Source organism: Oncorhynchus masou, chromosome 32 (assembly GCF_036934945.1).
Source record: "Oncorhynchus masou masou isolate Uvic2021 chromosome 32, UVic_Omas_1.1, whole genome shotgun sequence".
Lineage (NCBI taxonomy): Eukaryota > Metazoa > Chordata > Actinopteri > Salmoniformes > Salmonidae > Oncorhynchus > Oncorhynchus masou.
In genome coordinates this window covers 17,738,612-17,764,148 of record NC_088243.1, presented here as the reverse complement: position 1 = coordinate 17,764,148, position 25,537 = coordinate 17,738,612, and the positions used below count along the sequence as shown (strand labels likewise).

The 25,537-nt window shown below is 42.7% G+C and overlaps 2 protein-coding genes across 7 annotated transcripts in view; both read right to left on the bottom strand.

Moving 5' to 3' along the window:
- Positions 1-13,988: 13,988 nt before the first annotated feature.
- Positions 13,989-18,292, bottom strand: LOC135525655 (cofilin-2). Its single transcript, XM_064953408.1, has 4 exons — positions 18,157-18,292; positions 15,838-16,145; positions 15,417-15,493; positions 13,989-15,013 (listed from the first exon to the last, which is right to left on the bottom strand). The coding sequence occupies exons 1-4, from the start codon at positions 18,157-18,159 to the stop codon at positions 14,901-14,903; spliced, it is 501 nt and encodes a 166-aa protein (XP_064809480.1). The 5' UTR covers positions 18,160-18,292; the 3' UTR covers positions 13,989-14,900.
- Positions 18,293-18,578: 286 nt separating this feature from the next.
- LOC135525654 (bromodomain adjacent to zinc finger domain protein 1A-like) overlaps positions 18,579-25,537 on the bottom strand; it is a 39,466-nt gene continuing 32,507 nt past the window's right edge. For 4 of the 6 annotated variants that reach the window (XM_064953402.1, XM_064953406.1, XM_064953404.1 and 1 more), the window contains 4 exons: positions 21,209-21,561; positions 20,748-20,929; positions 19,663-19,750; positions 18,579-19,560 (listed from right to left, as the gene is read on the bottom strand). In XM_064953402.1, coding sequence (XP_064809474.1) covers positions 19,388-19,560; positions 19,663-19,750; positions 20,748-20,929; positions 21,209-21,561 — 796 coding nt within the window. In that variant the 3' untranslated portion in view covers positions 18,579-19,387. The remainder of the gene's footprint in view (positions 19,561-19,662; positions 19,751-20,747; positions 20,930-21,208; positions 21,562-25,537) is intronic. The other 2 variants (XM_064953405.1, XM_064953407.1) reach the window with 1 other exon arrangement.

Below are 25,537 nucleotides of genomic sequence, written 5' to 3'. Positions count from 1 at the left end.
TGCTTTGGGGACCTTTAACAGAATGTGACTGGAAAAACAGGTGTTGTATGTGGAGAATGAGGGCTGTCCCAGTGCTTAACCCCCCTGAGTTAGTGATCATGTGATGTAGAATCTAAATAACCTATTGATTCAGAATCAACAGCAAAAGGTTTTCCATCATTCTTAGCATTTCATTACTATTTCCCTAATTCATTTGTGTTTTTGTGTGTGTACGCGTGTGTACGCGTGCTTATGTGTGCAATAGCTACCATAGCTACATCAAAATCAATTAAACTAATATGTTTTGTAAGAATATAGTGGAATAGAATATCTTCTGGCCACTGATCTGCTTCTCTACCTAACACTTGGCAGAATATGTACTTTTAAATGTGATGGTTATAAACGACAATCTGACAGTCCACAACAGCTGACCTCAAATTATATTAGTTCTGTTGTCTTTGTAATTGCATTCGCTGGGTGTGAAAGGGGGGAAACAGAAGGAAAATATATATTGGACAGCATTAAGCAAAGGGGGTAAGAGGCGAGTCTACAACTTGTCTTGGAGGCACAGTTGTGGCATTAACTTTGTTCTGTGCGCTGACTACAATTTGTTGACATACATAACGCTTTGGCATGTATATATTATAACAACCACTAGATGGCACAAAACTCACATGGTGATAAACAGTCCGCGAGTGTTGGTATGATGCCATGTTTTATTACCATGTAATAAACTGCATCAAATCTTTCCGTTTTCTTACCTTGAAAGTAATATCTTAAATATTCATTATATTAACTACAAAACATGTATTGTGTCTTTCTGTGATTTGATGCAATTATACAAAACACGCACACAATGTAATGGATCGCTTCAATTCTAGACGTGAGTGTAACTTTATCACAGCATCAACACGGCTTGTTGTTGTTCTATTTTGCAATCCTTATAAATTGAGAAACATGTTTTGACATGGTGAGGACTGTAACAACACCTTGTTGCTTCATAACGATACATTGCCATTTGATCCACACATCTAGATACTGTAGTATGTATGCCCTTTCATCATTACATCGCTGATGTTTTGTTAGACTTCTAGGTTTGACTCTACAGTCACCTCCAAAATTATTGGTAGCCTTGATAAAGATGAGCAAAAAACTGTATAAAATAAAAATTACAAATACTGAGCTACATTGTAGGCTAAAATAAATGTGGAAATTATATTACTTTACACTAATACAATTGCTTAGAGAAAGATATTTTGTTTAATAAGTAATACAAAAAAATACAACAAATATTAGGTGTCAAAATTATTGGCACCCTCAAGATTGTTATAAATGAAATAAAACAAAATAAAATCTACATTACCAGTCTACTTTCTTAGGTTCATCTGAGCTTAATGAACTGTATTGGGGCCTGCCATGATTTCCTGCTTCTGTATGGAGGAATGAATCCCTCCCAATGTGTTTTCCAATCTCATAAAACATTGAAAAGGGCTCAATGCTGTTATCCTAGCAAGGGAAGGGTGCACATTTACATTACATTTAAGTCATTTAGCAGACGCTCTTATCCAGAGCGACTTACAAATTGGTGAATTCACCTTCTGACATCCAGTGGAACAGCCACTTACAATAGTGCATCTAAATCATTTAAGGGGGGGGGTGAGAAGGATTACTTATCCTATCCTAGGTATTCCTTGAAGAGGTGGGGTTTCAGGTGTCTCCGGAAGGTGGTGATTGACTCTGCTGTCCTGGCGTCGTGAGGGAGTTTGTTCCACCATTGGGGGGCCAGAGCAGCGAACAGTTTTGACTGGGCTGAGCGGGAACTGTACTTCCTCAGTGGTAGGGAGGCGAGCAGGCCAGAGGTGGATGAACGCAGTGCCCTTGTTTGGGTGTAGGGCCTGATCAGAGCCTGGAGGTACTGCGGTGCCGTTCCCCTCACAGCTCCGTAGGCAAGCACCATGGTCTTGTAGCGGATGCGAGCTTCAACTGGAAGCCAGTGGAGAGAGCGGAGGAGCGGGGTGACGTGAGAGAACTTGGGAAGGTTGAACACCAGACGGGCTGCGGCGTTCTGGATAAGTTGTAGGGGTTTAATGGCACAGGCAGGGAGCCCAGCCAACAGCGAGTTGCAGTAATCCAGACGGGAGATGACAAGTGCCTGGATTAGGACCTGCGCCGCTTCCTGTGTGAGGCAGGGTCGTACTCTGCGGATGTTGTAGAGCATGAACCTACAGGAACGGGCCAACGCCATGATGTTGGTTGAGAACGACAGGGTGTTGTCCAGGATCACGCCAAGGTTCTTAGCGCTCTGGGAGGAGGACACAATGGAGTTGTCAACCGTGATGGCGAGATCATGGAACGGGCAGTCCTTCCCCGGGAGGAAGAGCAGCTCCGTCTTGCCGAGGTTCAGCTTGAGGTGGTGATCCGTCATCCACACTGATATGTCTGCCAGACATGCAGAGATGCGATTCGCCACCTGGTCATCAGAAGGGGAAAGGAGAAGATTAATTGTGTGTCGTCTGCATAGCAATGATAGGAGAGACCATGTGAGGTTATGACAGAGCCAAGTGACTTGGTGTATAGCGAGAATAGGAGAGGGCCTAGAACAGAGCCCTGGGGGACACCAGTGGTGAGAGCGCGTGGCGAGGAGACAGATTCTCGCCACACCACCTGGTAGGAGCAACCTGTCAGGTAGGACGCAATCCAAGCGTGGGCCGCGCCGGAGATGCCCAACTCGGAGAGGGTGGAGAGGAGGATCTGATGGTTCACAGTATCGAAGGCAGCCAATAGGTCTAGAAGGATGAGAGCAGAGGAGAGAGAGTTAGCTTTAGCAGTGCGGAGCGCCTCCGTGATACAGAGAAGAGCAGTCTCAGTTGAATGACTAGTCTTGAAACCTGACTGATTTGGATCAAGAAGGTCATTCTGAGAGAGATAGCGGGAGAGCTGGCCAAGGACGGCACGTTCAAGAGTTTTGGAGAGAAAAGAAAGAAGGGATACTGGTCTGTAGTTGTTGACATCGGAGGGATCGAGTGTAGGTTTTTTCAGAAGGGGTGCAACTCTCGCTCTCTTGAAGACGGAAGGGACGTAGCCAGCGGTCAGGGATGAGTTGATGAGCGAGGTGAGGTAAGGGAGAAGGTCTCCGGAAATGGTCTGGAGAAGAGAGGAGGGGATAGGGTCAAGCGGGCAGGTTGTTGGGCGGCCGGCCGTCACAAGAAGCGAGATTTCATCTGGAGAGAGAGGTGAGAAAGAGGTCAGAGCACAGGGTAGGGCAGTGTGAGCAGAACCAGCGGTGTCGTTTGACTTAGCAAACGAGGATCGGATGTCGTCGACCTTCTTTTCAAAATGGTTGACGAAGTCATCTGCAGAGAGGGAGGAGGGGGAGGGAGGAGGATTCAGGAGGGAGGAGAAGGTGGCAAAGAGCTTCCTAGGGTTAGAGGCAGATGCTTGGAATTTAGAGTGGTAGAAAGTGGCTTTAGCAGCAGAGACAGAGGAGGAAAATGTAGAGAGGAGGGAGTGAAAGGATGCCAGGTCCGCAGGGAGGCGAGTTTTCCTCCATTTCCGCTCGGCTGCCCGGAGCTCTGTTCTGTGAGCTCGCAATGAGTCGTCGAGCCACGGAGCGGGAGGGGAGGACCGAGCCGGCCTGGAGGATAGGGGACATAGAGAGTCAAAGGATGCAGAAAGGGAAGAGAGGAGGGTTGAGGAGGCAGAATCAGGAGATAGGTTGGAGAAGGTATGAGCAGAGGGAAGAGATGATAGGATGGAAGAGGAGAGAGTAGCGGGGAGAGAGAGCGAAGGTTGGGACGGCGCGATACCATCCGAGTAGGAGCAGTGTGGGAAGTGTTGGATGAGAGCGAGAGGGAAAAGGATACAAGGTAGTGGTCGGAGACTTGGAGGGGAGTTGCAATGAGGTTAGTGGAAGAACAGCATCTAGTAAAGATGAGGTCGAGCGTATTGCCTGCCTTGTGAGTAGGGGGGAGGTGAGAGGGTGAGGTCAAAGAGGAGAGGAGTGGAAAGAAGGAGGCAGAGAGGAATGAGTCAAAGGTAGACGTGGGGAGGTTAAAGTCGCCCAGGACTGTGAGAGGTGAGCCGTCCTCAGGAAAGGAGCTTATCAAGGCATCAAGCTCATTGATGAACTCTCCGAGGAACCTGGAGGGCGATAAATGATAAGGATGTTAAGCTTGAAAGGGCTGGTAACTGTGACAGCATGGAATTCAAAGGAGGCGATAGACAGATGGGTAAGGGGAGAAAGAGAGAATGACCACTTGGGAGAGATGAGGATCCCGGTGCCACCACCCCGCTGACCAGAAGCTCTCGGGGTGTGCGAGAACACGTGGGCGGACGAAGAGAGAGCAGTAGGAGTAGCAGTGTTATCTGTGGTGATCCATGTTTCCGTCAGTGCCAAGAAGTCGAGGGACTGGAGGGAGGCATAGGCTGAGATGAACTCTGCCTTGTTGGCCGCAGATCGGCAGTTCCAGAGGCTACCGTATCGCCGTTCCGTATGACAAATCGGGTGGCAATCGGGTGGCAATAATTTTGACGCCTACACCACCATTCAAAAGTTTGTGGTCACTTAGAAATGTCCTTGTTTTTGAAAGAAAAGCAAATTTTCTGTTCATTAAAATAACATCAGATTGATCAGAAATACAGTGTAGACATTGTTAATGTCACGACCTGACCTCAGCTATCTTTGTTTTCTTTATTATTTTGGTTAGGTCAGGGTGTGGCGAGGGTGTTATGTGTGTTTTTGTCTTGTCTAGGGTTTTTTGTATATCTATGGGGTTTTGGTTCGTCGAGGGAAATGTAGGTCTATAGTGGCCTGAATTGGTTCCCAATCAGAGGCAGCTGTTTATCGTTGTGTCTGATTGGGGATCCTATTTAGGTTGCCATTTTCCATTTTGGTTTTGTGGGTTATTGTCTATGTGTAGATGCATGTCAATACTCTTGTTAGTAGCGTCACGGTCATTTTGTTTGTTTGTTTAGTGTTCTTCGTTTAAATAAAGAAGAATGTATTCATCTAACACTGCGCTTTGGTCTCCACGTTATGACGAACGTGACAGAATAATCCACCAAACAAGAACCAAGCAGCGTGAAAAGGAGGAACAGCGCTTAATGGGGAGATGGACCTGGGAGGAGATATTAGATGGAGCAGGACCCTGGACACAGCCGGGGGAGCATCGCCGTCCTAAGGAGGAGTTAGAAGCAGCGAAAGCGGAACGGCGATACTATGAGGAGAAATACAGGAGAATAGAGGAACAGCAAAGATATGAAGGTACACGGCTAGCACGGAGGCCCGAGAGGCAGCTCCAAGATGTTTTTTGGGGGAGGCACACGAGGAGATTGGCTGAGTCAGGTAGGAGACCTGAGCCAACTCCTCGTGCTTACCGTGGGGAGCGTGTAACTGGTTAGGCACCTTGTTATACAGAGATGTGCATGGTGTCTCCAGTGCGCTATTCTAGCCTGGAGCGCTCTATTCCAGATCCTCGCATTTGCCAGGCTAGAATGGGCATCCAGCCAGGACATATTGAGCCAGCTCTATGTTCTGGATCTCCAATGCGTCTCCACGGTCCAGTGTATCCCGTGCCTCCTCCCCGCACTCACCCTGAGGTGTGTGTCACCAGCCCAGTACCACCAGTGCCAACACCACGCACCAGGCTTCCTGTGCACCTCCAGAGCCCAGTACGCCCTGTTCCTCCTCCCCGCACTCGCCCTGAGGTGCGTGTCACCAGCCCGGTACCACCAGTACCGGCACCACGCATCAGGCCTCCAGTGCGCCTCCAGGGTCCAGTACACCCTGTTCCTCCTCCCCGCACTCGCCCTAAGCTGCGTGTCACCAGCCCGGTACCACCAGTACCGGCACCACGCATCAGGCCTCCAGTGCGCCTCCAGCGTCCAGTACGCCCTGTTCCTGCTCCTCGCACTCGCCCTGAGGTGCGTGTCCCCAGCCCGGTACCACCAGTGCTGGCACCACGCACCAGGCCTACAGTGCGCCTCGGCAGTCCAGAGCGTCCAGCGACATTACCCAGTCCAGAGGGTCCGGCGACAGTACCAGTCCAGAGCGTCCGGCGACAGTACCCAGTCCAGAGCGTCCGGCGACAGTACCCAGTCCAGAGCTTCCGGCAACAGTCCGGAACCTCCAACGACGGGCCACAGTCCAGGGCCTCCAGCGACGGGCCACAGCCCGGGGCCTCCAGCGATGGGCCACATCCCGGGGCCTCCAAGGCAATAAATAGGCCAATGTAGCAAAGTAATTAGAATTTTGCAGATTAACACTGGAAAGAGCAGCAAAGTAAATAAAAACAATATGGGGACGAGGTAGGTAGATTGGGTGGGCTATTCACAGATGGACTATGTACATCTGCAGCGATCGGTAGCTGTTCAGACAGCTGATGTTTAAAGTTAGTGAGGGAAATGTAAGTCTCCAGCTTCATCGATTTTTGCAATTCGTTCTAGTCACTGGCAGCAGAGAACTGGAAGGAATGGCGACCAAAGGTAGATGTTGGCTTTGGGGATGATCAGTGAGATATACCTGCTGGAGCGCATGCTACGGGTGGGTGTTGTTAGCGTGACCAGTGAGCTGAGATAAGGCGGAGCTTTACCTAGCATAGACTTATAGATGACCTGGAGTCAGTGGGTCTGGCGACGAATATGTAGCAAGAGCCAGCCGACTAGAGCATACAGGTCGCAGTGGTGAGTGGTATAAGGCGCTTTGGTAACAAAACGGATGGCACTGTGATAGACTACATGCAATTTGCGGCGAGGCAGTCATTTGAGAAACTAAGGCTATTGAGTCTGCCGATAAGAATACGGTGATTGACAGAGTCGAAAGCCTTGGCCAGGTCGATGAAGACGGCTGCACAGTACTGTCTTTTATCAATGGCGGTTATGATATCGTTTAGTACCTTGAGTGTGGCTGAGGTGCACCCATGACCAGCTCGGAAACCGGATTGCACACCGGAGAAGGTACGGTGGGATTCGAAATGGTCAGTGATCTGTTTATTAACTTGGCTTTCAAAGACTTTAGAAAGAAAGGGCAGGATGGACCTAGGTCTGTAACAGTTTGGGTCTAGAGTGTCACCCCCTTTGAAGAGGGGGAAGACCGTGGCAGCTTTCCAATCTTTAGGGATCTCGGACGATACGAAAGAGAGGTTGAACAGACTGGTAATAGGGGTTGCAACAATGGCGGCTGATAATTTTAGAAAGAGAGGGTCCAAATTGTCTAGCCCAGCTGATTTGTACTGGTCCAGGTTTTGCAGTTATTTCAGAACATCTGCTATCTGGATTTGGGTGAAGGAGAATCTGGGGAGGATCGGGCAAGTAGCTGTAGCTGCGGGGGGTGCGGAGCTGTTGGCCGGGGTTGGGGCAGCCAGGAGGAAAGCATGATCAGCAGTAGAGAAATGCTTATTGACATTTTCGATTATCATGGATCTATCGGTAGTGACCGTGTTGCCTAGCCTCAGTGCACTGGGCAGCTGGGAGGAGGTGCCCTTGTTCTCCATGGACTTTACAGTGTTCCAAAACCTTTTGGAGTTAGAGCTACAGGATGCAAGTCGTGCACTTAATTTCTCAGAACAAGAATAGACTGACGAGTTTCAGAAGAAAGAAAGTTCTTTGTTTCTGGCCATTTTCAGCCTGTAATCAAACCCACAAATGCTGATGCTCAAGATACTCAACTCGTCTAAAGGAGGCCAGTTTTATTGTTTCTTTAATCAGCACGACAGTTGTCAGCTGTGCTAACGTAATTGCAAAAGGGTTTTCTAATGATCAATCAGCCTTTTAAAATGATAAACTTGGATTAGCTAACACAACGTGCCATTGGAACACAGTAGTGATGGTTTCTGATAATGGGCCTCTGTATGCTTATGTAGATATCCCATTAACAATCAGCCATTTTCAGCTACAATAGTCATTTACAACATTAACAATGTCTACACTGTATTTCTGATAAATTTGATGTTATATTCTTTTCTTTTCTTTTTTTCTTTTTATTTTAATGGACAATTTTTTTTGTTTTTCATTCAAAAACAAGGACATTTCTAAGAGACCCCAAACTTTTGAATGGTAGTGTATCTTTTTGAGAAAACAAAATGTTACTTTTGAAACAAAATCTCTTTCTCTGAGAAAATGTATTAGCATAAAACAATATAATTCCCCCCCCTTTTTTTTGCATACAATTTGCTCATTATTTGTATTATTTATTTTATAGTCTTTTTTGCTCATCTATATCAAGGATGCTAAAAAATGTGGAGGTGACTAAGTGTATATGATGTATATAACTATGATCATAATTCTGAATGACAACCTACATGTGCTGGCTGGTTGTGCTCATCCTGTTTGCATGGACAATCTTTGTTGAGTGCCACTTTTTTATTTTCAGCTCACTTGTCCTGACATATTTTCTGAGTTGTCATGAAAGCACTTTGTTTAACATATGTACAGTTGATGTCGGAAGTTTACATACACCTTAGCCAAATACATTTAAACTCAGTTTAACAACTCTTGACATTTAATCCTTGTAAAAATTCCCTGTCTTAAGTCAGTTAGGATCACCACTTTATTTTAAGAATGTGAAATGTCAGAATAATAGTAGAGATAATTATTTCTTTCTGCTTTTATTTATTTCATCACATTCCCAGTGGGTCAGAAGTTTACATCCACTCAATTAGTATTGTAGCATTGCCTTTAAATTGCTTCACTTAGGTCAAAAGTTTCAGGTAGCCTTCCACAAGATTCCCACAATAAGTTGGGTGAATTTTGGCCCATTCCTCCTGACAGAGCTAGTGTAACTGAGTCAGGTTTGTAGGCCTCCTTGCTCGCACACACTTTTTCAGATCTGCCCACAAATGTTCTATAGGATTGAGGTCAGGGCTTTTTGTGATGACCATTCCGATACCTTGACTTTTTTGTCCTTAAGCCATTTTGCCACAACTTTGGAAGTATGCTTGGGGTCATTGTCCATTTGGAAGACCCATTTGCGACCAAGCTTTATCTTCTAGACTGATGTCTTGAGATGTTGATTCAATATATCCACATAATTTTTCCAGCCACATGATGCCATCTATTTTGTGAAGTGCACCAGTCCCTCCTGCAGCAAAGCACCCCCACAACGTGATGCTGCCACCCCCGTGCGTCACGGTTGGGATGGTGTTCTTCGGCTTGCAAGCATGCCCCCTTTCCCTCCAAACATAACAATGATCATTGTGGCCAAACAGTTCTATTTTTGTTTCATCAGACCAGAGGACATTTCTCCATGTGCAGTTGCAAACCGTAGTCTGGCTTTTTTTATGGCGGTTTTGGAGGGGTTGCTTCTTCCTTACTGAGCGGCCTTTCAGGTTATGTCGATATAGGACTCGTTTTACTGTGGATATAGATACTTTTGTACCTGTTTCCTCCAGCATCTTCACAAGGTCCTTTGCTGTTGTTCTGGGATTGATTTGCACTTTTTCACCAAAGTACTTTTTCCCTTTCGTTTTTTTTACACCCCTTTTTTTCCCCAATATCGTGGTGTCCAATTGTTGTAGTAGCTACTATCTTGTCTCATCGCTTCAACTCCCGTACAGGCTCGGGAGAGACGAAGGTTGAAAGTCGTCCGATACACAACCCAACCTAGCCGCACTGCTTCTTAACACAGCGCGCATCCAACCCGGAAGCCAGCCGCACCAATGTGTCGGAGGAAACACCGTGCACCTGGCAACCTTGGTTAGCGCACACTGCGCCCGGACCGCCACAGGAGTCGCTGGTGCGCGATGAGACAAGGACATCCCTACCGACCAAGCCCTCCCTAACCCGGACGACGCTAGGCCAATTGTGCGTCGCCCCATGGACGCAGCCGTTTACGACAGAGCCTGGGCGTGAACCCAGAGTCTCTGATGGCACAGCTGGCGCTGCAGTACAGCGCCCTTAACCACTGCGCCACCCGGGAGGCCGCACCAAAGTACGTTAATCTCTATGAGACACATCTCTAGGATTCCAGAGCGTTATGACGGCTGCTTGGTCCCATGGTGTTTATACTTTGCGTACTATTGTTTGTACAGATGAACGTGGTACCTTCAGGCGTTTGGAAATTTCTCCCAAGGATGAACCAGACTTGTGAAGGTCTGCAATTTTTTTCTGAGGTCTTGGCTGATTTCTTTTGATTTTCCCATGATGTCAAGCACAGAGGCACTGAGTTTGAAGGTATGGCTTGAAATATATCCACAGGTACACCTCCAATTGACTCAAATTATGTCAATTAGCCTATCAGAAGCTTCTAAAGCCATGACATAATTTTCTGGAGTTTTCCACGCTGTTTAAAGGCACAATCAACTTAGTGTATGTAAACTTCTGACCCACTGGAATTGTGATAGGGTGAATTTTAAGTGAAATAATCTGTTTGCAAACAATTGTTGGAAAAATAACTTGTGTCATGCACAAAGTAGATGTCCTAATCGACTTGCCAAAACTATAGTTGTTAACAAGAAATGTGTGGAGTGGTTGAAAACTGAGTTTTAATGACTCCAACCTAAGTGCATGTAAACTTCCGACTTCAACTGTATATAGTTCCCATAAGCAGGGTTTACATCTTATAATACTTCAATGATTTTTTCAATGTTTTTCCATTCCTTTCTTTCCTCTCCTATTCTGTTCCTTGAGTGTGAAACGCATTCTTGGTAGGGGCAGTGGGCGTGTGTACTCTAACTGCCTGCTCTCCTCCTCTAACAGGGCTTCCCTTTCGTTGCTCTTTGGAAACTTGTCCGTTTTGCCATTTGTGGACAACGACGACAAGACACAAAAGCATGTGTTGGCCATAAATAGCTCTGACCAGCAGAGGATTGCTCACTGCCTGCAGATCAAATTCTCCACAGGGAACAAGCAGCAGGCCTGGCCCCCAGCCCAGTTGCAGTAGAAGACACACCGGTCTGCTCTCTCTCCTAGAAACACTCGGCCCTGCTCAAATGAAGGGACAGGGAACAACCGGACTGGCTGTTCGTTGAAACTTAGAGCTTACGAAAAGCTGGCTGCATTAATTCGGGAAGCTGCAGTACTATTAGTGTTAAGGTTGAAAGATCGCTGTATAAAATAAATTACAAATATGAGTTAATCTATAGATGTTCAAATTACAGTTGGCTCCAGAGTGGCACAGCAGTCTAAGGCACTGTAAGTGCTCGAGGCGTCACTAGAGACCCTGGTTCAATTCCGGGCTGTATCTCAACCGGCCATGATTGGGAGTCCAATAGGGCGGTGCACAATTTTCCCAGCGTTGTCCGGGTTAGGGGAGTGTTTGTCCGTTGTAAGCTGTCATTGTAAAATAAGAATTTGTTCTTAATTGACTAGCTGGTCAGTTAAACAATATTTGTTGGTCTGATGTGATTAATGAGGAGCATCCAGACTCTGCACTTGATGAATTTATTAAATTGCTTCTTCCAATTATTGATAAACATGCACCTGTTAAGAAACTGTTAGAACTGTTAAGGCTCCATGGATTGATGAGGAATTGAAAAACGGTATGGTTGAAAGAGATGGGTCAAAAGGAGTGGGGAATAAGTCTGGCTGTACATCTGACTGGCTCATTTACTGCAAATTGAGAAATTATGTGACTAAACTCAACAAAAAGAAGAAACTTTATTTTGAAGCCAAGATCATTGATATAAAGAATAATGTAAAAAAACTTTGGAGTACTTTCAATGACATTATGGGCAGAAAGACAAATTCAACTCCATCTTTCATCGAATCAGATGGCTTATTCATCACAAAACCATTTAATGTTGCCAATTATTTTAATGATTATTTCATTGGCAAAGTGGGCAAACTTATTATATTCATGCATAAAAAAACAAATCATGAAAGAAAAGCTGTGTAAGTTTGAATTTTGTAAAGTTAGTGTGGTAGAGGTGGAAAAATAGTTAACAATTAATTATGACAAACCTCCTGGCATTGACAACTTAGATGGAAAGCTACTGAGGATGGTGGCTGACTCTATAGCCACTCCTATCTGTCATATTTTTAATCTGAGCCTAGAGGAGTCTTTGTCCTCAGGTCTGGAGGGAAGACAAAGTAATTATGTCTCCAAGAGTGGTAAAGCAGCCTTTACTGGTTCTAACAGCAGACCTATAAGCTTGCTGCCAGCTCTTAGCAAACTGTTGGAAAAAATTGTGTTTGACCAAATACAATGCTATTTCTCTGTAAACAAATTAACAAAAGATGTTCAGCATGCTTATAGAGAAGGGCACTCAACATGTACTGCACTGACACAAATGATGTCCGTGCAGTACAATCAATGATGATTGGTTGAAAGAAATTGACAATAAGAAGATTGTGGGAGCTGTACTTTTATATTTCAGTGCAACCTTTGATATTATTGACCATAACCTGTTGTTGAAAAGACTTAAGTGCAATGACCTTTCAACCTCTGCCATATCGTGTATTCATAGTTATCTATCTAATAGAACTCAAAGGGTTTCTTTAATGGAAGCGTCTCTAATGTCAAACATGTAAAGTGTGGTGTACTGCAAGGCAGCTCTCTAGGCCCTCTACACTTTTCTATTTTTACCAATGACCTGCCACTGGCATTAAACAAAGAATGTGTGTCCATGTATGCTGATGATTCAACCATATACACATCAGCAACCACAGCTAAGGAAGTCACTGAAACCCTTAAAGAGTTGCACTCTGTTTTGGAATGGGTGGCCAGTAATAAACTGGTCCTGAACATCTCTAAAACTAAGATCATTGTATTTGGTACAAATCATTCCTTAAGTTCTAGACCTCAGCTGAATCTGGTAATGAATGGTGTGGCTGTTGAACAAGTTGAGGAGACTACATTACTTGGCATTACCTTAGACTGTAAACTGTCATGGTCAAAACATATAGATTCAATGGTTGCAAAGATGGGGAGAGGTCTAGCCATAATAAAGAGATGCTCTGCTTTTGACACCACATTCCAAAAAGTAAGTTATGCAGGCTCTAGTTTTGTTGAATCTTCATTATTGTCCAGTCGTGTGGTCCAGTGCAGCAAGGAAAGACCTAGTTAAGCTGCAGCTGGCCCAGAACAGAGCGGCACGTTTTGCTCTTATTGTAATGAGGGCTGATATAAATGCTATGCATGCCAGTCTCTCTTGGCTAAGAGTTGAGAGACTGACTGCATCACTTCTTTTTATAAGAAACATTGGGTTGAAAATCCCAAATTGTTTGCATAGTCCACTTACAGACAGCTCTGACACACACACATCCCACCAGACGTCTTTTCATAGTCCCCAAATCCAGAACAAATTCAATAAAACGTACAGTATTATATAGAGCCCTTATTGCATAGAACTTCCTACCATCTCATATTGCTCTAATAAACAGCAAACCTGGTTTTAAAAAACATAAAGTAACACCTCGCGGAACCACGCCTTTCCCCTATTTGACCTAGATTGTTTGTGTGTATGCATTGATATGTAGGCTACGTGTGGCATTTTAAAAATGTATGTAGTTCTGTCCTTGAGCTGTTTTTGTCTAATGATGTTCTGTATTATGTTTCATATTTTGCGTGGACCCCAGGAAGAGTAGCTGCTGCTTTTGCAATAATAAAATACCAAATGCCTAGTTAAATAAAATAAAAACAGTTGACAGTACTCCAATTCACCATGACATACAGTATGATCGGTCCTGAATGATTTACTGTACTCCTACAGAAATAGCCTTACGAGCTTGGCTCCCCTGATAAGACTGTAGACATTACATATAAAAAGCATCAGAGAAACCACCTTACACAGAAATTATAAAACTTAAATGATTCCCTCTTCTACACAACAAAGAAAGAAATATATTGTTTAGAATAGATAGCAATCTGAATTTTCCATAACATTGTACTGTTCTGAACTGAGCCAAGAAAATCGTCACCCACTGCATCCGGTTTAATTGAATAAAACATTAACCAATACATTGTAGTAGAACACAGCATGTAGACCAGATCTTTTCTATTAGAGGAAATCAGTCACTTATCTCTTTGTTGCCCAGCCCTCCTGATGAACAGATGCACACAGAAAAAAAGACACTTATTTCTGTTATCTGCCACAAGGTTTTATTGTAAAGTGGCAACCTCCTCGCCCAATCTCAAAAACAATGTTCCACTTAAGGCTCCAAATGCACATATTGCCATCTTTATTGATATATTTGAAATATCTTTATTTTAGTGTTAAAAAAAACTGCAAGCACCAACCCCCCTTTTTACTGTGGTGTCCTGTACATTCAAATGAAAGTAAGGCGGCAATTGAACAGTCAAATACTGATCTGTTCTTGTCCATATGCATAAAAGGAATGAAAACTGGTAACATCTCTATCTAGTTAACATAAATACAGATATTATTTAGTTATTCTTGACCTTTTTGCATCAACTTTTGTAGTGTATAAACAAAGTGCTTAGTATATGAATAGTCTATTACGTGTTTTGCCATGTCAAATAACATATTGGATAAAATAGAACATTGTAAATAAATAAGTCAGCCATATGAAAACCTCATGAGTGCAAAATACTTGCCATTAGCTGTAACCGAGGCAGTGAATATGACTGTCAAGGCATTATAGAAAGCATTCACATTTTCCTATGCTACTGAGCATTTAGTCATCATTGTTTAAGTGGCGAAGAACGCAAAAACAGTGCTAATATTAATGTTTTTATTGTGGGAGTGTTATTAATCTCAGGTAGTGTGGCGTTGCTGTTCATATTTGTTTTGGAAAAACCTGTGATGTGTGATCATTCCTTGAAGGTAAAAAAAGAAAAAAAGAAGTTGAAGTTTTCTGGCAAAATAACTTGTAGGCTTTCGCATATGTTAATGAGATCTCCTTCCATTGTGTGGAAAAAATACAGACCAAAAAAGCCTAAAGCTATTCCTTTAGATTCAAATGCTATAGATACAGCTGCTAAGATGAAAGCGTCTGGAATCCAGATGGCACATAGTATTTTCCATTTACAATGGTAACCCTTCGAGTGATACCACCACGTTTCCTCCCAACTTGTCTGCCAGGGTGGCGCGGTCCTGGATGTCATCTAATCCGTTGACTTGCCATTCGTGTTTGATACCTGAAAAACAAAGGGGAGTATATCAAGTTAATTCCCATCTGTTTTATACTGTTGTGTTGAATACTAAGGAAGCACTATCAAAAATGGCAGGGGTGTCTGGGGTAATTTTGTTTGATCCCACACGTTCTTCTCTAAACTTTCAATGGATCAACGGGGTAGAAATTAAATGGTATTTTGAAAAATTTGAAACGCCAACACCGACATTCATGACACTTTCATAGAACATGAATACGAAAAGAAAATAACTTGTAGTTATTAATACTTGATAGTGTTGATAAGATAGCCTAGTTTTTACTATGCAAATTCTCTGACATCACCTGAATAAATTACTGAACCACACGATCATTGAATATCAGGTCAAACAGAACAGAAATAGTGATTGTATATAGCAATTTTCACTTACCTGTGAACTTCTTTTTAATGGCATCTTTAGAGCTAGCATAGATCATCTTGCTTTTCAAGGGCGCACCCTCAGGTGCCCTGGAATGAGGTGGGAAACACAATGACTTAATAAGCCTAGCGAATAACAGCTTTATTCCATAGTAATCCATACCACACAAATGAAAGCAGCAGCAATGTTTCTGTTTCTCAAACTTTTTTATAGCAGGGACCACCAAGCTATGGTCCTCCTGCACAACACTTAATATGAATTGACTAATTCGGTGTCAGATCCCAGCGATTGAACCAGTGGTTGACACAGCCACTGATCTAGGGTACCTACCAAATGACACCCCAGCCAAGCTAGGGAATATAGGCTTTTAAGAAACATTATTGACAGCAGCTTTGCACCTTTCAAACTAACAAAGGGCAACATACAAACTTACCAAAATATGAATACCAGGTCTTCTTTCTTGGATTCTTTTGTTTCATATGTGGCATCGTATAAGCCGTATCTGCAATCGTTGAGCGGTAAAAGCTTGACGAAACATGCGTATGGATCGTCCACCGACTCCCCAATGTCACCAACGAGGATCCACTTGCCCTCCTCTACGATGATCTTCTTCTTGTCATCGCTGAGGCAAAACAGCACAGCCTTTTTACGCTTTTTTACATCTTCGGTAGAGGATGACTTCCTGACCTTCATGTCATTGAAGACCTTGATGACTTCATCGTTGACAGTGACACCTGAGGCCTGTGGAAAGAGGGGAGGATGATATACATGGTTCATTCAAGGTGTGATTTAGAACTCAAATGTGAACCAGATGATATAGCAGCCTAGATTATTGTTGTTGCCTCTTCAATAGCTAGTAAACACAAAGACATACTGTTTATTTATGATGTAGACATTGAATCTAGGCCTATAGCTAACAGCATGGAGATTGGAAATGCTTTCCTTCACAAGGCATTGGAAATTCAAACTTGCACACAAACAGTATGTAGCTAGCTACCAGTAGTCATGCAAACAGAGTGACTGCAGCATTGATCATAGCCTTTCTTTCCTTTGACTCACAATGAATCAACACCATTTGATACGCCGGCAGATGGCGTATTGATGGTTTCATTTTACCGTCCAAAAGCATTGTATGCAGCCGGCAATACACTCATATCCCCCTCGGACCAGTTCGTACCTAAAACATTCTCGATTCAGGCTACAAAGGCATAGATTGTTATTTTTATTTCACCCTTTTTCTTTTGTCCTGGAGTAGATTTAAAAAACGGAAAATATGCGTACTTTATTTACGAGACTCAAATTTCCACTACAACGCTTAAAGTGCTAATGCGCCTAGAAATGCTGGTCCTGGATGTTGCGAATCGCGTTCAGCCAATTAGCTTGCAGCAGTCAGTTGTTAACTCTGGCTGAAAGCAGGGCGCAACATCAGGATGTAACATTAGCATGGTGGCGGAAATGGTGTTTCATAAAGTACACATATTTAACAGTCTTGTCGCCAGTAAATGTAGTTAAGGAGGAAATCGAATACTTTTCAGCCTGAATGGAGAACGTTTTAGGTACGGAGGGGTATAGGAGTGTATTACCGACTGCATACAAATGCGTTTGGATCAATAATATCGCCATCTACCGGTCTTTGGGCTACATAGGCTGCTATGTTAGTTGGCCAAAGTGTTCTCTCTATTAAAGATGACAATCGGACCAGAAAGCCAAGCTGTGGCAATATAAGACATTCCAACAGTGGTGACTGCTGATTAGCCATCCTCAATATATCAAAAGAGTGCACGAAACTCGCTGACCATTGACTAGTTAGTGACCACCACACTGTCAACCTTCAGTGAATGAGACAGGTAACTCGCTTGGTGTATAGTAACATGTGCATGTGTCAAAGCCCACGGTATCCGATTAAACTCAACTCCACGAGTTGTGTTGAGGTGCGATCAGTATGGGCAGACTGGAGCTCCGACGTCACAAAATGACGTTTTCAAAAACGACTGATTTGAGCATGCAAAGCATAGCCTGCAATTGCAGACTTGTCTTTTGGGTCCTGAAATAATTGTGTGACTTCGGAGCTCCAGTGCGCACACACTAGTCGCCACTCAACTATATTGTAAATAGTTGAGTTTAGTCGGTTAGGCCCACTACAGTAAACCAGTACCCATGGGAACAATATTGGCTTGCAAATGCTTGCTCGTTTCCACTGTCAAACAAGCGTGGAAATCCGCATGGGCGTATTGGCTTGAGTGCAATCAAACAAAACAGGAGGCAGGCAAGACCATTACAAGTTGACGTTTGATAGTCTCAATCATTAAAGGTAGCTTGTCGTGTAGAAAACAATTGCTATCAGGTAGCTAGCTATGTTATTAGCTAGCAAGACAACTTGGCTAAACTTTCAGATCATGAAGGTAACTGTCAGTGGTAGAGTGAGAAACGTTAGTTAGATAGCGGACTGCGCTATAATTAGGTTAAAATGGCCGCCTGGGGATGCAGGCCCTGTAACAATCCTAAATTGGAACTGATTTTACAAACGAAATCACATATACATATATATATATATAGAACAAACACTGTAGCTATAGCGCACCACTGCGGAATGTAGAACTGTAACCAGCAATCAAAACGTTGGTGCGTAAGCAAGCAAGCCAATGTCGAACACTGCCCAATGTTGCAACAAAGTTACAAAAAGTTAAAATCATCACTCAACTAGAAACTACGAGTAGTTTCAGCACTCAACTAGAAGAGTAAATTATCCTACCATGTTGTAATATCGTCGGTCCTGTGAGATTTGCTATTATGTGGGGAAATCTTTAGGGGTAAAGAGATATGGGAATGAATGTCCTGACCGGGTGGGGGTACGGGGCGCGCGAGTATGAGCCACTGCACTTGCGGCGGGCGGGATCAGCAGTGGGATTTGAAGGGATAAGGGGAATTTGTCCTGTGACTAACGGTTAACAATAAAGCTAAATTCACTTGCGGATTTCTACACTTCACTCCGGCAAACCAACTTCCCCGCCAGGAAATTTAAGTTCTCTCTAACCCTACAAAATATTGAGCCCATTTTATCTCAGTGAGGTGTAGAAAAAATATTAACCTAAAATATAGACGCCATTAATATATTCAGGAACTTCATATTTATGAATCAGAGATTGGCAACACAAGTGATAGCTGACCAAGAAATATTAAAAACAGTGAATTTATTTTTACATAGAAAATATACACAATAGCAAATACAAAAGCAGAGGTGAGAAAGTTAGGGGGACCAAACTCAGTATGTAAACCCTACCACAAAACAGTTTTCTATAGTTTGAACTAAAACCTATGCCAATAATTCTTTACAAAAACAAACATGTTCTATAAAAAATATAATTTAAAGCAAGTTCTTAGCTTAACTAAAATAAATAACCAATTCATTATAGGAAATAAGGAACAGTAAATCAGATTCCAGTGTAGTGTTTCCCTGAAAGATGGGAACCTGAAACAGTCCATGCAAAATTAGTTTTTACTGTTCAGTACTGTGAAACGAACATATGCAAAACTGTCCATATTAAAGTTAATACTTAAGTCATCTAAATTAACTGAAATGGTCAAAGAAAAGTACGTGCACAAAGAAAGTCTAGAAATGCTCACAAGATACAAAATATAAAAACACTTATTTCTAACCACAATTAGTTTTCCCTGAGTGAATATGAATAGAAAAGAGTCGTTTTCAAATATTGAGTGCAAATACTTTCACAGCGAGTTAGTTGTTCCTGCATTATCTTGAGAGAATAATATTACACTGCACAATGCTTTGGGAATGTTCAGACTTTCCAATGAATTATGGTATTCACTAGAGAAAAAATGGATGAAAACAAAAGCGAAAACAGGAAGGGACGACCTGAATTTGTCCAAGAAGAAATGGTTTTTTGTTGAAAACATCCAGGTAAAAAACAAATTGCTACGGTGTGCATTAATGAATACGACCAAGTAGTTTCAGTCAGTCGGCTTTACATCCGGGACCGCTTCAGTGGAGGAGTGGTCCGGTCCGCCAGCCCCAGGTTAAAGATCTCTGAGTTGAAGAAGGCTTGGAGCCTTGTTCCTGCTTTAGCTTCATTTGTGTGCTGAGGGTTGTATTGTAAACAGTTGGCGAACATAAGCTCCACGTCCTCAACGTACGCCGCTGTGAGAAAAACATATATAAAATGTCTCATCTGGTGAAGTACAGAAACATGACGGCATAAACATGTTTTAGTTAACACAAAAAAGCAAAATCTCAACTTACTGGCTGTTTTATATGCACAGTTGTTAACCTTTTCTCGGATAGTGCTCAGCGCAATGGGCTTTTTGATAATGTCAAAGTAGTCTGGAACCTGCAGAAGTGAAGAGACAAAATCAGGTCATTTAAAAGACAAAACAATCCGCAAATCTCAAAGCAATACAACAAGTTAGTATTGAGGTTGACTAGTGAAGTAATTAAAACCTCTACAGGATTGGTGTCCCCCCGCGGGACGGTTGAGCTAACGTGCGCTAATGTGATTAGCATGAGGTTGTAAGTAACAAGAACATTTCCCAGGACATAGACATATCTGATATGGGCAGAAAGCTTAAATTCTTGTTAATCTAACTGTACTGTCCGATTTACAGTAGCTATTACAGTGAAATAATACCATGCTATTGTTTGAGGAGAGTGCAGTTATGAACTTAAATGTATTAATAAACCAATTAGGCACATTTTGGCAGACTTGATACAACATTTTGAACAGAAATGCAATGGGTCACTGGATCAGTCAAAAAACTTTGAACATACACTGCCATCTAGGCCAAAGTGGCTTATCAATAAGACAGTGAAGGTTCCTGAGTGGCAGAGTTACAAGCTGACTTAAATTGGTTGTCTAGCAATGATCAACCACCAATTTGACAGAGCTTGCAGAATTTTGAAAATAATAATGGGTAAATGTTGCACAATCCAGGTGTGGAAAGCTCTTAGAGACTTACCCAGAAAGACTCACAGCTGTAATCACTGCCAAATGTGCTTTTACAAAAGTATTTACTCTCATTTTCAATAAACGTGCAAACATTTCGAAAAACATGTTTTCACTTTATCATTATGTGGCAGATGGGTGAGAAACAAATACATTGAATCCATTTTAAATTCAGGCTGTAACAACAAAATGTGGAATAAGTCAAGGGGTATATGTTTACTTTCTGAAGGCACTATGTGTGTCACTAGTGACGTAGCTAGTTATGTAATAGTATAGGAAAACGTATTCATAGAATTGCTTGCATGTGTTTGTGCTGTTTTTTTAAACGCATGCATGTCGCTCTGCGTGTCTCTCATGTCAGCCTTTAAATAAAGTCAGGTATTACCTGTGTCCTAGACACCAGTTTCATGAAGGGCCAGCTGTCTTCATGTCTGACTAGCTCTACAGTCAGCTGCTCGCAGGCAGACAGCTCATGGACTCCGAGGTTCCTCCCTGAGCTGCGACGATTGGAAGAAGAACCCGAGACTGAGGGAGTCAGGACCAGCCTGGGTTTGTGGGAGACCTCTGCTGGAGAAACAGCGGAAAGATAATATAAATGCAAAGATGAGCACAGTGAGTGAGAAAGCCTAGAAACTAGAGGGAAATTGTGTAATTGATACATGAGAAAATTAACATTCAACACTTCTATACAGACATACCTTTTTTTTTTTGCATTACATCTTCAGCAATATAAAGACCCTGGCACATCATGTTAACACACTACTTTACAAGAACACAATTTTGTATTTTTAATCACCCAACACAACCCTCTTCCATCTCCCCTCCCACTGTCTTAACTGGTCTTACCTGAGATTGGTCTTTTACGGGAATCTGCCAGAGAGAGAGATGGAGTGGGCTGGCTGCCTGGCCTGCTGGAGGTACCGTTGGTTGCCAATATCTCATGACTGAGCCGGGAGCTGACTCTGCTGCCTGGCCGTGGTGGAGGTCTGCCGTTGGAGACTGGGGTGGGCTTATTGGAGACTGCGGTGGGCTTCTTCCCTGAGGACCTGGAAGCAGCTCCCTTCCCAGCTGAGGGGGTCTGTTTGGGGGTGGTCTGCTGGCTCCGGGGGGTGGAATGACTTGAGTTGGTCCTGCTCGACCGATTTCCTTTGGTAGTAGGCACAGGAGGTTTCACAGCAGTCCGGACCTTTTTAGCGGCACTAAAGGAGAAGAGGGAGACAGAATTGTGGGAGGGAAACTTCAGATATGAATAAACTAAATGTGTAGGGTTGTTTTTATTTTTTTAAAGTATTCAATTTAATATAAACTAAGGCTGTACAACAACAAAAAATCTTGATTGACCGAGAGTCGTTTGTTCTTTTGACCAATCGATATAGACACCACCTATGCACTGAGCTTTTCTGATGCTTTAAGCGCACTGTTTGATGAAATAATGACACACAAATGGCTAAAAAGCAAACATTAAAAAAAGACAGCGAGTGTCTGTCTGGCGCATGTGGTCTCGCTCCTCCCTGCTGCATCTGACAGGCAGCACAGCATGTGTTTATCTCGCTGTCCGTGCTGAAGCTGCAACATAATTACAGTCATTTATTTTGTTATTTCTGGACTGAAAAGTTCTGTTACCGGAATCCCTAATTTGTTTAGGAAAAACATTCCCCATTCCCTCAACTTTTGCTTGAAACGTGTGCATTGCATGCTCGTGACTAAAAAGGCCTGACCTATAGCCTATCATAATCACATCAATAAATTGGTTATTAACTCTATACGTGACAGCAAAATTGATGCAGTGGACATGAAAAATAAACAGGGGAATGTTTACTGGTTACTCAGGAGGGAAGTCAGATCTGTGTAAGACATTTTACTTAATTGTGGAAAGGAGGTTATAGGAGCAAGCGCTGTCAGATTACAATAAAGTGCTGTCAGATAAAATAAAATAAAAAAAACTTACCATTTGGAACAGTGTAAACACAAAAAAAAAATGACAAGTACCATAGACTGTCCTAATTATATTTTTTATGAAGCCTTTATTACAGCAAAGACAAAAAAAACATTTATTGTTTAGGCTAAGTATTCAAGGCTCCCTTTGTTATTACATTTTAAAACGAAAATGCTTGATTGCATTTCAAAGCATGTATGCTGCGTGACTACATGAAGGAATAATTGATAGATACAGTAGCCTATATTGAAATAGGCGTAAATTAAAGTATTAAGTCTAAACCGGACTCGCTCTAAGTGTCACGACTTCAGCCGAAGTTGGTCCCTCTCCTTGTTCGGGTGGCGTTCGACGTCACCGGCTGTCTTGTCACCACCGATCCATGTTTCATTTTCGTTTTGTTTTCATTATACACACCTGGTTTCCATTCCATAATCAATGTTCCTTATTTAACCCTCTGGCTTCCCTTTCTGTTTTGTGAGTGATTGTCATGTGGGTTCGTTCTTTGTGCTCTGGATATTTGTATTTTTCCTTGTTGGAACAATGCTTACATTTAGAGTAAATTCAGATGATTACTCATACCTGTGTCCTGCGCCTGACTCCGCTTCTCCATTCACCTAATCGCTGACACTTAGACATACAGATTATAATTATTGTAATAACAATAAGGAGATCAAGAAAAAGGATTGTATAGGAGCAAGAGCTGCATGCATATTATTCATTATTATGTGCGGTTAGATGACAATATTATTTTTCTGACCACTTGGAACCGTGTAAACATTAAATCAATATATATATTACAATTAAATTATATTTTTATTACAGCATAGCAAAGATCACAAAACAGCCAAATTTGTGAAATTGCTTTATCTGACATGTGGTTGTGAGGCTTGGTGCTCGCAGAATAAGTAGACTATTAAACAAACAGGATACGCCTTATTTCTGTAGATACAGTTGAAGTCGGAAGTTTACATACACTTAGGGGTTGGAGTCATTAAAACTAATTTTTCAACCACCCCACAAATTTATTTTTAACAAACTATAGTTTAGATAAGACGGCTAAGACATCTACTTTGTGCATGACAAGTCATTTTCCCAACAATTGATTACAGACAGATTATTTCACTGTACCACAATTCCAGTGGGTCAGAAGTTTACATACACTAAGTTGAATGTGCCTGTAAAACAGCTCGGAAAATTCCAGAAAATGATGTCATGGCGTGAGAAGCTTCTGATAGGCTAATTGACATCTTTTGAGTCAATTGGAGGTGTATTTGTGGATGTATTTCAAGGCCTACCTTAAAACACAGTGCCTCTTTGCTTGACATTATTGGAAAATCCAATGAAAATCAGCAAAGATCTCAGATTAAAAAAAACATTGCTCCCAGACTTGTGGAGGTCTACAATTTCCAAACGCCTGAAGGTACCACGTTCATCTGTACAAACAATAGTACGCAAGTAAAAACACCATGGGACCACGCAGCCGTCATACCGCTCAGGAAGGAGACGCTTTCTGTCTCCTAGATTTGAACGTACTTTGGTGCAAAAAGTGCAAATCAATCCCAGAACAACAGCAAAGGACCTTGTAAAGATGCTGGAGGAAACAGGTACAAAAGTATCTATATCCACAGTAAAACGAGTCCTAAATCGACATAACTTGAAAAGGCCACGTAGCAAGGAAGAAGCCACTGCTCCAAAACCACCATCAAAAACCAGACTATGGTTTGCAACTGCACATGGGGACAAAGATCATACTTTTTTGAGAAATGTCCTTTGGTCTGATGAAACAAAAATAGGACTGTTTGGTCATAATGACCATCGTTATGTTTGGAGGAAAAAGGGGGATGCTTGCAAGCCGAAAAACACCATCTCAACCGTGAAGCACAGGGGTGGCAGCATCATGTTGTGGGGGTGCTTTGCTGCAGGAGAGACTGGTGCACTTCACAAAATAGATGGCATCATGACGCAGGAAAAATTATGTGGATATATTGAAGTAACATCAAGACATCAGTCAGGAAGTTAAAGCTTGGTCGCAAATGGTTCTTCCAAATGGACCATTTTAATTGTTTTTATTTTATTTAACCAGGTAGGCTAATTGAGATCAAGTTCTCATTTGCAACTGCGACCTGGCCAAGATAAAGCATAGCAATTTGACACATTCAACAACAGAGTTACACATGGAATAAAAAAAAGTCAATAATACAGTAGAACAAAAGAAAACAAAAAGTCTATATGCAGTGAGTGCAAATGAGGTAAGATAAGGGAGTTATGGCATTAGGCCATGGTGGCGAAATAATTACAATATAGCAATTAAACACTGGAATGGTAGATGTGCAGAAGATGAATGTGCAAGTAGAGATACTGGGGTGCAAAGGAGCAAGATAAATAAATACTGTATGGGGATGAGGTAGGTAGATAAATGGGATGTTTACAGATGGGCTATGTACAGGTGCAGTGATCGGTGAGCTGCTCTGACAGCTGGTGCTTAAAGCTAGTGAGGGAGATATGAGTCTCCAGCTTCAGAGATTTTTGCAGTTCGTTCCAGTCATTGGCAGCAGAGAACTGGAAGGAAAGACTACCAAAGGAGGAATTGGCTTTGGGGATGACCAGTGAGATATACCTGCCGGAGTGCTACGAGTAGGTGCTGCTATGGTGACCAGTGAGCTGAGATAAGGTGGGGCTATACCTAGCAAAGACCTATAGATAACCTGTAGCCAGTGGGTTTGGCGTCGAGTATGAAGCGAGGGCCAACCAACGAGAGCGTACAGGTCGCAATGGTGGGTAGTGTATGGGGCTTTGGTGACAAAACGGATGGCACTGTGATAGACTGCATCTAGTTTGCTGAGTAGAGTGTTGGAGGCTAGTTTATAGATGACATCACCGAAGTCGAGGATCGGTAGGATGGTCAGTTTTAGTATGTTTGGCAGCATGAGTGAAGGATGCTTTGTTGCAATATAGGAAGCCATTTCTAGATTTAATTTTGGATTGGAGATGCTTAATGTGAATCTGGAAGGAGAGTTTACAGTTTAACCAGACACCTAGGTATTTGTAGTTGTCCACGTATTCTAAGTCAGAGCCGTCCAGAGTAGTGATGCTGGACGGGAGAGCAGGTGCGGGCAGTGATTGGTTGAATAGCATGCATTTAGTTTTACTTGCGTTTAAGAGCAGTTGGAGGCCACGGAAGGAGAGTTGTATGACAATGACCCCAAGCATACTTCCAAAGTTGTGTCAAAATGGCTTCA